We start from the raw sequence: 10,852 nt of genomic DNA on the forward strand, positions 1-10,852 counted from the left end.
TTTTCGATGATTTTCATGATACAAACTTACCGAGCGATTCGTTCTTACTTATAAATTAAATGAACTAACTAACTAACAATTTATGTTCAATCACTTTGCAAGCAAGACTGAGTTCCAAAATTCATTGGGAATATAAATTCATATTATTGGGATAAGATGATCATGTCAAATAGATTTCAAAAATATGTTCTGAATACATTAAATCTAAGTGATACAAATTTCCGCTACTTCGAAATGAAGTTATCAGAAATACAAAAAATTATGAACCAGCACTTCTATGTCTCGGATTTTATATTTTAATATATTTTAACACAAATTTATTTATAGTAATTTTAATATAATGTAATATTCTGTATGAATACAAAGATATAAAATTTAAATTTATATACAGCATATGTAAGAATTATTTATATATATATATAATATATTATATACATAAGTAATCTATATGTACATAATTCTATATTGCAAAAGATTATTAATTTGGAGACTTTTAAATTTAGAAAATTTAAAGGTTAATTAAAAATAAAAAACATATACACAAAAATTGTAATTGATATCAATAATAAATTATTTTAAATTCTGAAAAAATTCTGAAAACAAATTTAGAACATTATTTCTCCATCTTCATTACCTCATAAACGCAAATCATAAATATAATAACATAAACTAGATATTAGCATTACTAATTAATGTCCATATATTATTTTAATTACATTACCAATCTTTTTAGGAGGCCTGTTATACCAAACCCTGTTATCTATTCATTTTCTTAAAATATACAATGAAAAAGTCATCAATAAAAATCTTATAAAATTCTCTGTATTATCGATGGAGAGTTGAAAAGTACAACATTATAGTCTAAAAATGTTAGACAGTATTTAATACACAGTATTAATAAACTCTTATTAGAGAAACTTTAGAATGCACAAAAATATAAATAACTTTTTTAAACGCATATATTAAAAATAATAAACAAAAATTTAATTTACATAATTATAAAAATTATAAACAAAATTATAAACAAAATTTAATGTTAAAATCTAAATTATAGATTATTCAAAATAGATTTTGAATTATGGCATTTCAGTTTACTATCTTCCAAAATAATTATAAAAATTGTTAAAATTACATAATAGTTAAGCTCAGGCATGAATTTAAATATCAGAGGTAGTGTTGATTTTAAAAATTGAAATTTTATTCATATTTTTATAAGCAAAAACAACAAAATTCAAATACACTTATTTCATACATGTTAACTTCTACTAAAATATAATTGTACAGTAACATGACTCGTGTGTGTAAGATGCAACGCTTTAATGTCTTTATGAATAATCGGCATACAATCGGACGCATGGAGGTCAATAATTTTGTGAAAAGAAATCTATGAATCCTTGTTCGGCTACGCATGCACTGGTAAGGATCATCATTGCGGGTAAGCCTTCCCGCACGTTTTCTCTCTCTCTCTCTCTCTCTCTCTCTCTCTCTCTTTCTCACACACACTCTCTCTTTCTTTCTCTCAATTTTAACAAGTCTTAATCGCACCTTGATATCTCGCTACTGACTATTATCAAGGAGAGTGCTTTGAAATAGTTACAAAAACGGCCGCCACAGAATAAGGCACACAATTGATGCAACGCGCATTTTTTTTTTCAATGTAACGATATATATTCATACTTATTCTTTAATGTTACTTTGGTGTGAACGAACGTCCATAGAGCTACGCCTAATCATCTTGGAAATGATTTATACGCTGCTTAAGGAAACTAGAACATTGCAGGAACAATGGTGTCTACATATCGCTGCTGCGTGACATTAGGTTTCGAGTTTCTATCCTCCCTTCTCTCCCTTTTCTCGTCCACCGTATCGTCATCACTAGCACTTATCATCTCGCTACATCATTCTCTTCTTCTTCTTCTTCTTTATTATCATTATTAATTATCAGTATTTATTATCATTTTGCGTTCTGCTAATGCCTCAAATGACTTTATTTACACATCCTTCTGAGGTATGTTATGGGCGTTATGATATGGGATACATGACCTCGTAAACCACCTATCAATCGACACGCAATTATGCAACCTAAGGTACCTTCAGTCTATTCCTGAACACAAATCAACTAAAGCGTGGGCTATGTCATAACAAGTGCAGCTTTTCTTTATGTATATGCGTAAGTACACATATGCATCTTTGCAGTGCGTTCATCCGATTCCGGTCGAAACGTGTCTCGAAACGTGTATCGGAAAAAAGAAAAAAAAAGAAAAAGACCGCCTCGCTTCTCCCTGATTTCTCGACGAACGTTTAGAAGTGAGGTCTTCTCATGACTCGACTATTCGCATCGTGAAATCCAAATTTGGTGTCGAAAAAACTTATTGATTATGTTCAGTTTTAGAAATACGGAAATTTAATGAAGTTGCTTTAATAGTGTTTCTTAAATTACAGCGATCTCGAAGCTGGACATGAGAGACAATATCTTTTTACAGATTCAAATTCTGCGATACGCGAATTAACAAAGTGTCAAGCGGGAGAAATAGATTTAGTAATGCTTGCTCTAAACGTTCGTTGAACTGCAATCGTTACATGCAGATCGTTATGTAACCGTCGTAAGATTCTTCTATATAGATCTCATTTTACTTCTCAACAATAGACTAAAGCTATGGCTCACTGTTTTATCGCTGTCCTTTTTTTTCAGCTAGTACCTTCTATGAGAATGCGATATTATATCTACGCGATTATATTACGTAACGCTATTTAAAAGCATGTATTATTGAACGATTTGCTCTGTCAACCCTCCTCGGTAAGTTTTCCCCTTTCTTTAAGAGAAAGAAAAAGGAGACTCATAGTTGAACATGCGGGATATTCCGATAATGCCGAGTTAAAAATTGCGAGCAGTCAGAACTTTCCTAAGCAAAGGCCATCCAACGTGATTACGTGCAACAATAACTCCTAGTCTTTTAACATTCGTGTCTTTTATATAGATTCTAAAAATAACGCTCTTGTCATTTCGACTGAGTGGTATTACGAGACATCGTAGCGAGAATAAAAACAACAGTCTGGCATCTCCTATGCCTTCTACACTTCTCCATATACTTCTTCCTTCTCCTTTCTCCCTTCTTTATTTATTTCATCCAAAATAAAATTCGCGCTTTTTCCTATGATAACCCGGAAAAAAACAACATATTACCTCTTAATAATATAAGCTCGATCTAAATAAAAGCTGAACGCTGAAACGTTACGAATCTCTTTGATTACGAATAATATACGAATATGATATACGGCAATGCTTATAATGATAATAATGGTAAAATGCTATCGTAGAGTGACTCCTACAATGCATGCTCCCACACATAAAATTTTGAAAGTTTTCCCACAGAAAGTTATACATCACAAACGAACTCTTAAAACTATTTACAAAAATGGATCGCGATTCGCGATGCTTTTCAAATAACATTTAGTTTTTTTTGAGCGTGTCACTGAACTTTCAAAAGAATATCGATTCATTAAATCTCCGTCCAATGGAGATAAGACATTTACTTTTGTATTGTGAGAGGAGTGCATATTACACATACATATACGTGATATACCCGGAGAAAGCACTATGCTCTGACCTATTTTAAAAAGAATGGCCTTGACGCGGTTATATAATTATATATTATTATAATATAAGGTATGTTATAATAATATATTTTTTTGTTTGAAAAAGAGTTTGCGCAATGGGGTATATCTTCTTGATATTATTGTATGTTGCAGCACACCGCTCTGCACGGTATCGGACCATCGCCGTTCTGGCCATACAACGATCTTTGCCTGAACATCTTCGAATCGAACGATAAGAACGGTGATTTTCTGTTGTAATAGCTTTCGTATACCTCGAACGCTTCATCGATGGGTATCTTCTCATCCGCTATGACGTCCTGATTTTTGTCCGGTATATAGATTGGGATTTCCTCGTCACGGAAATACCCAATTGTTTTGTCCTCCGAATCATTTGGCACTGTTCTCGACGAAATTACCGACGCGCTAAATTCGCTTGACTCTTCCTCCGTGTTAACAGAATCCCGTGCGAGTCTGTAATATCTCTGCACATGTTCCACGATGGTTTTTTCGATCTCGATGTTATCGTCCTCCGCCGCCTCGCCTTCGCACAGAACTCCCGGACTTTGCAGCATCCTTTTTGGGGTTATCACAGGTTCCACAGTTTCTACTTCCCAGCACTCCAACACGTCGGGCTCCTCTATGCTGACCGAGGATCCTATCATTATGCTATCGTTTTCGTCGTTCTCGCTACTGTTCTTGCTGATCTTCTCGCATATCTCCACGTTTTTATTAATCATGTCGACGTAAGCAGCGGTCTTCGCAACGGGATTACCATGAAAATTAAATGGCACAGGTTCGTACGAGGACGTCGGTAATAATCTGCCGTCTTGCGAAACGATAATTTCCCCCTTCTCGAATGTCCGCACGCTCACCATACTGTCCTCGATCGTTTCTTTATCCTTCCCATCATTCCCGTCATTTAAATTATCTATACGTCGCATTTTGATATCAATATTCTCAACAGGATTTTTATTGATTTTTCTTAATGTCTTCATTCGTCTTCCGTTAACTCTCTTCGAGTTTATCCGAGAACTTAAAGCAACCCTCATACCCGCAATGCTATCCTCCTGAGTAAATTCGCAAATGTCACCAACATTATTCTTCGGCTTGTCTTTCGATCTCACGGCAGTGACAAAGTTCAACGAAATCAACGAGGAAACTAACTGGCTCTGCGTTTTCTCATCAACATTCTTGTTTCGTTTGTCGTTTTTCTTTGCCATTGTTTTTCTTTTTATAACTTTCGCGTCCCTTTTTCTTCTGCCGATCGACGTTGAATCAGCTTCCATCTGATCATTCTTGGCGTTGTTATTGTTGATGTTATTATTGTTGGTCTTTGCGAATTCACCGCAGCTAGCCGTGCGCGACAACAACGTGACGTTGTCAACACCGCTATTAGCAGATAGTGCAGACATGGGGTTGCCTTGCAAGTTTTTTGGCGGCTTTGCAACCATTTCTTCATCATCTTCATCTGTCTCGCTCTCCGACGTCGACGCCGACGTTATGAAAAGATCAGGCGAGTTCGCTCGACGCAGCCACTCCTTCACCGCAGCTGTAATTGGATATTTTTTTGATAACCGAGTTTGGCTCTCAAATCCGGAATCTTCATTCGAGCCTTCGATTATATCTCGATTTGTCGTTTTGATCATGCTCTCGTTATGTACCTCTAGTGTGTCTTCCTCGTTTGCCATCTTTCGCTCTGTCTCGTCCAGCTTATTGTTCACAATATTGCATTTGCAATCTGCGTCCGACAGTTCGACAGCTTCGAATTGTTGTACGAGTATCTTGCTCTCCATATCCAGATGCTCATCCAAGTCCGGCCCAGGCGTAGACTCCCTCACGAATTTCAGACCCTTTTTGTTGTATTTTCTTGGCAATCCAAATGACGTTGCTCGCGTAATGGATGAATTGTTGCAATATCGTAATCGTTGAACTTCCTCTTTTTCGTTGACGTTTATCGTTGTTAAATTGGAATCATTCTCTTGAGAACTCACCGATCTTGATTTTGATGCCTTTTCCAAGTCAGCAAAATGTTCGTGATTAGTACCGCCATTAGCTAAATTTTCTTCAGGGCATCTGACGCGATTATTCAATGTATTCGTATTAATGTCGTTACTATTATTTTCGAATGACTCATGCTTCGCATTGGCACTGGTCGAATCGCCATCGTTCTCCAAAGAAGTATCAGTCCTGGAGGGCGTTTCGTAATCAGTCGGAGCATTGCTCCTTATCTCAGTAGTCTTATTCATTATTATCGTTTCCACATTCGCAACTAGACAATTCGCTTGACTGTTAATTTCTGCGTTCCTGTCTCTGGGCATGTGTCCAACTGTCGGCGACTGAATATTATCTAAAGATGTTTCTCTAACTATTTGCTCTGAATTATGGATTGTCGTCTCTTCCTGGTTCGTTAGACTTTGAGCGATTGACGAATCGCATGTGGTTTCGATCTCACGACTGGCGGATTCCGTCTCGATGTAAGATGACATATCTGGTGCGTCATTGACAGACGACGTGACTTCTTCGGCCACTGTGGTGACGGTGGATGTCAAAACAGGAGCAGAGAGGATTCGCGATTGCAGGGCTGGCCGCAATTGAAATTCCTGGCACTCAGGATTAAGCGGTCGATTCGCGGCCGACGTCATTGTAATCGCGGTTGAAGTTGGACATTCTGACCAAGGTAGTCGGGAAGACGATACATCATTATCACATTCGGAACTGTATTCTCCTTCTTCTTCGTCTTCAGTGTTACCCTGAATTTATATAATCGAAAAAAATGATTAGAAATTAATCAAGCATTTATATCAAAAATGTTTTTTTGGCAACAAAAATAATTACGATAATTTTAGTATTAGTATTCATAATATTTTCGATATATGTTTCATGCTAATAACATATATACTGTTATTACATTGTTTCATATTTATGTTAATTATTTCTTCCAAAAAGTTTTAGAACGTTTTAGCATTCATCTTACATTATATGAGTTTTATCGACATACCAAAGTAGGTCTTCTCTGTTTTCTTTTCTTTCTCTTCTTTCTTCGTTTGGCGCACGCCATTGTCATAGCTGTTACGTCCATGGTTCTCACCAAAGGTCCGCCCTGAATGGTAACACCTTGGACAAAAGAAATCGTCGCGCGTTATCGATCTGTCGAGAGATACGAAGACCAGTCAATGAATAATACTTTAGTGCGTCATTTGGCGATCCGATGAGCGATTCTCTCAATTATATGAATATTAGAAGAACGACTAGAACGTGCCGAAGTTGTCACGAAAAGTGAACCTAGCTTTTCACTGTTTGTCTGTGCCTGCTGACTTCTCATACATCGAAGTGAAACAACATGTAAATGTTATTTTTAACAAGTTCTATTTGAGATGTAGCAACATGCTGTCGTTGCCAAACTATCACCTCATGTCTTTCGCGTAGCTAAAACATATTTCCGACATTAAATTGTGCCGGTGCTACCATGGGACGTATTTTCTTGTGCAGTAGTCACGAGTCAATGGACTCTCGCATGAGAGATGCTTTATTATTGGTGCAATGTGAAAACAATGAGACAATACGGCGTGTAGCAGCTGTGAAAAGTATATCGATTGATGTTTATGCGAGTGACATATGTCGTTAATCGCGAGCGACAAACAGACAAATCGAGCGTGTACAGAGTTGGAACTTTAGGAACGATCGTGAAGAATGAACTACATGTACTGAACTAATCGTCGGATACTCTCGACATGAAAAAAATGCTGAACTGTTTCTCGATACTATTTTGCGAACCTGCAGGGGCTCAAGGCTCCCACTTCCACGATCGTGTCTAAAGCCTGATACCTTTTTTGCGAATTATTACCTTTTACCTTGAATGTGGTAGAGGCACGGCAGTAATATAACAGCAATGATGCCGATGGACGGGACAGAAGTCATGAATCGGGGCATATCCCTTTTCCTTGGCCGCGCTTCCGATCGACACTGTTCTCGTTTAACATTAGAAATAGGTACAATCAAGCGTACTACGGCCAGTGTAGCGCAGTACGAGGAAGGAGCGTTTTTTAACACAAATATAAATAACTCAATAATTGCATATCGTTATTTTTCTTCAATTTTTTTCATTTCATACTGTTAGTTTTTACGTTATTGTTAGTTTATGCAGTGATTTGATTGCATACAACGTGTCTCACATTATCATTTCTCCCTCAAATCAAATTTTTAATCGAATTGACTTTTCTTTTAAAAAATTATCCAGACATCAACAGAGTTTTTTAATTAATATAACTAGTAAAAAAATTAAAAATTATTTAAAAACTATATTTTAAAGTTATTAATAAATAACAAACATTTTGGACAATTTTGAATAAACAAATATCAATTTTACCTTGATTCATACAATAATTCTTGTTTCTATTATTTATTTATAAATCTACAATATAATTCGACTCAAATAATAATTCTAATAATTAACAAACATTATAGATTTTAAAGAGTAAAAAATATATTTTTTTGTATATTGTTTCTGATACGATTGCTACATAATAAATTGTAATAATAAATTGTAACAGTAAATTATACAAATCGATCGCGCTAGTACTCCCTCCCCGAAATGCGCCTTTTTTTCTTAAACGCAAACGTGGGCAATCAACACACTTGTCCGTTGTTCCGTCCATCCGACTGTGAACAGAACGAAGGCTACGAGCGCGAATATAGATCTGCTCATGCAAGTAGCAGAGAGCAAGTACAGATTTTGCCAATCCGTATATTATATAGCACGCGTACATTATTGGGGGACGATTCCGAATCCTAAATCTATCTATCTTGTAACTAACCATTAACGTTGACCAAAGGAGGTCCAAACATGTAATGACCAGGATATATGTATGGCTGCGGCACGGCTGGCACCATATGCGACATATGCATTGGCTCTTGCATCATTAATGGATCTAGATAAGGATCAACTGTCGTCATGCCGTTTTCTAAATGTTGTTCCTCGAGATGTAATTGCTCCTGTGATTGTTCTTCTATAAGCTGCTCTTTTACGGTATGCTGCTCCATAGTCGCATTTTCCGCCTCTTCGACTTGTTCCTCGATCTCTTCGGCTACGCTGCCACTGCAGCTAGCGCTACCAGTACCGCTCTCATTCCACATACTGTTGCAAGCTTCCGCTGCCATTATCGTGCCGTTCTGCTCCTCCACTATTCCGATCGGTTCTGTACTTTGATTAGTCTACAAATAAATCATAATAATAATCAAATAATAATTAATGAATCAATATATAATTATTGTAATTGTTATAATTGATTGGAATTAATATAAAATAAATTTTTCCTACTATAAAATCTCAATATTATAATAACAATAGACAATTCAAAATATAGTTTAAATTGACTTCAAAATAGATTCTATTTATTATCCAATTATAATATTTGTATTCTAAAAAAAATTTCTGGATTTATCTCTCAGTATTTCAATCGAGCATTTAATGGAAATATACGACAAATAGGATTTTCGAACTACCTGATAATCCATTAAACAATATGGCTGATTGGCAAGTTTAGGCACGAATGCAGGATTAATCCACTCAATCGGTCTTAGAGGAACCGGGCCACAAGGTACAGTCGCTAAAACGTTTGGTCCAACTTGAGTAGGTACTGGCGCAGGTCCGACCAACATTACAGGATATTCGTAATAGTAGCCGCTCGCATGATCGTAAAATGTTCCGTATCCTAATTGCGCTCCTGGTTCTGCACTCATTGGCGGATATTCTCCCATTCCACTATCCCTATCCAATAGTTGCTGGTCCTCTGTAGTTTCGCTGCCGTCTACAAAGGCGTTGTTCTTTAAACATGTTCTCTTTATCTAAGCAGATTAAATATATTAGTAACAAGATAATAAAAACTTTCTCCACCCCTTGTGTCTTTGTCGCTATAGAAAAGACGAAAAGCTTGTCTTGAATAAATACATGCAAATATATATGAATAGACGCTTATTATTAGAATGTTGGAATTCACGTTTCAATAATTTATTTTCAACAATTTATTTTCTATATTGACGATTTATAAAATTAGAATATTTTAACTTGTTAACTCAGTAATGACAAAAAAAATAAGTTATCTTGACCATAAGTATTAAGCACTCTCAATTTACTGCATTTTCTTGGAAAAGAGATAATAAAAGGAAAAAGAAGATTAATAAAAAAAATATTAAAATTATTATAAAAATAAATATAATTTTTTAACAAAACTGGTTTTAATTTATTTTTTGTTAAACACATAGAACGTTTACATTAATTGGGACTGCTATATATTTATGACCAAGGCTGTAATTTGCTGGCATTTTAGCACTACTCGCCAATGGCATTTAGCATTCAGTAATACGTTTATTCTATACTATAACCACCTGCGGTGGAATGTGATGCCGATTGACTCTCCGTAGTCGACGGCGTAGCGCTGGTGCTTGTATTTCCAGTCCAAGGTTTCTTGCGCGACAGGTAACCCTTTTTGAAGAGAACATCTTGTCGCGGTGTCGTAATTCTCGTGTACTCCTCCTCGTTGAAGATGATCTTAGGCTGCGACGGTGAACCCGCGCTCTCGTCTCTGTGCGATCTCGAGCCGCTGCTGGCGTAGCCGCTCGTACTTCCGCCGCTGATGCTGGTACCAGCTCGACGCGGCTTGTAGCCACCTTGCTGTCCATTCCGATCGAAATGTGTGTGCGTATTCGTTTCCTTCTCCTGACTCTTCACGTAGTCTTTTCGCAAACCTTCCTCCTCATCCTCTTCACCGGGTGGAGCTGTTGAACCGAGAGCGATGATTAACACTCAGAAAGTGCATGCTATTCTCTTCAATTAGTATCAAATTAATGAAATAAAAATTTTATGGTAAATAATAAATAAATATATACTTCTGCAAAAAGAGAAGAACATTCGCAATATTTTTAATGATTCAAATCTTAAAATATCAGAAGATATTTTAAAGATATCTAAATAAAACAAATCGATTTTGTAAATATTTTTCTGCAAACATTTTTTACAATTATAGTATTGCGTCTAATTATACGTATAGGTACTCGTAAAGAATAAATTTGTTAAAGTATTTAAAAAAGTTAACCATGATAAACAAAATTTCTGAAATAAGTTTCTCAATGAAATGAAAAGGACTAATAGAAATTACCGTTGCAAGCAGTTCACAATTATTATACACACACACACACACACACACACGCGCACGCACACACACACACACACGCACACGCACACACACGCACTATATAT

At 36.1% G+C, this 10,852-nt stretch overlaps 1 protein-coding gene across 1 annotated transcript in view; it reads right to left on the bottom strand.

The window, feature by feature from the left end:
• Positions 1 to 3,734: 3,734 nt before the first annotated feature.
• Positions 3,735 to 10,852, bottom strand: part of LOC105621356 — a 10,408-nt gene continuing 3,290 nt past the window's right edge. Inside the window, exons 2-6 of the mRNA XM_012202821.1 lie at positions 9,982 to 10,371; positions 9,100 to 9,404; positions 8,412 to 8,808; positions 6,596 to 6,711; positions 3,735 to 6,347 (exon numbers count right to left, since the gene is read on the bottom strand). Of these exons, the coding sequence (XP_012058211.1) occupies positions 3,735 to 6,347; positions 6,596 to 6,711; positions 8,412 to 8,808; positions 9,100 to 9,404; positions 9,982 to 10,371 (3,821 nt within the window). The remainder of the gene's footprint in view (positions 6,348 to 6,595; positions 6,712 to 8,411; positions 8,809 to 9,099; positions 9,405 to 9,981; positions 10,372 to 10,852) is intronic.

The sequence above is a fragment of the Atta cephalotes genome (genome assembly GCF_000143395.1).
Source record: "Atta cephalotes unplaced genomic scaffold scaffold00033, whole genome shotgun sequence".
Lineage (NCBI taxonomy): Eukaryota > Metazoa > Arthropoda > Insecta > Hymenoptera > Formicidae > Atta > Atta cephalotes.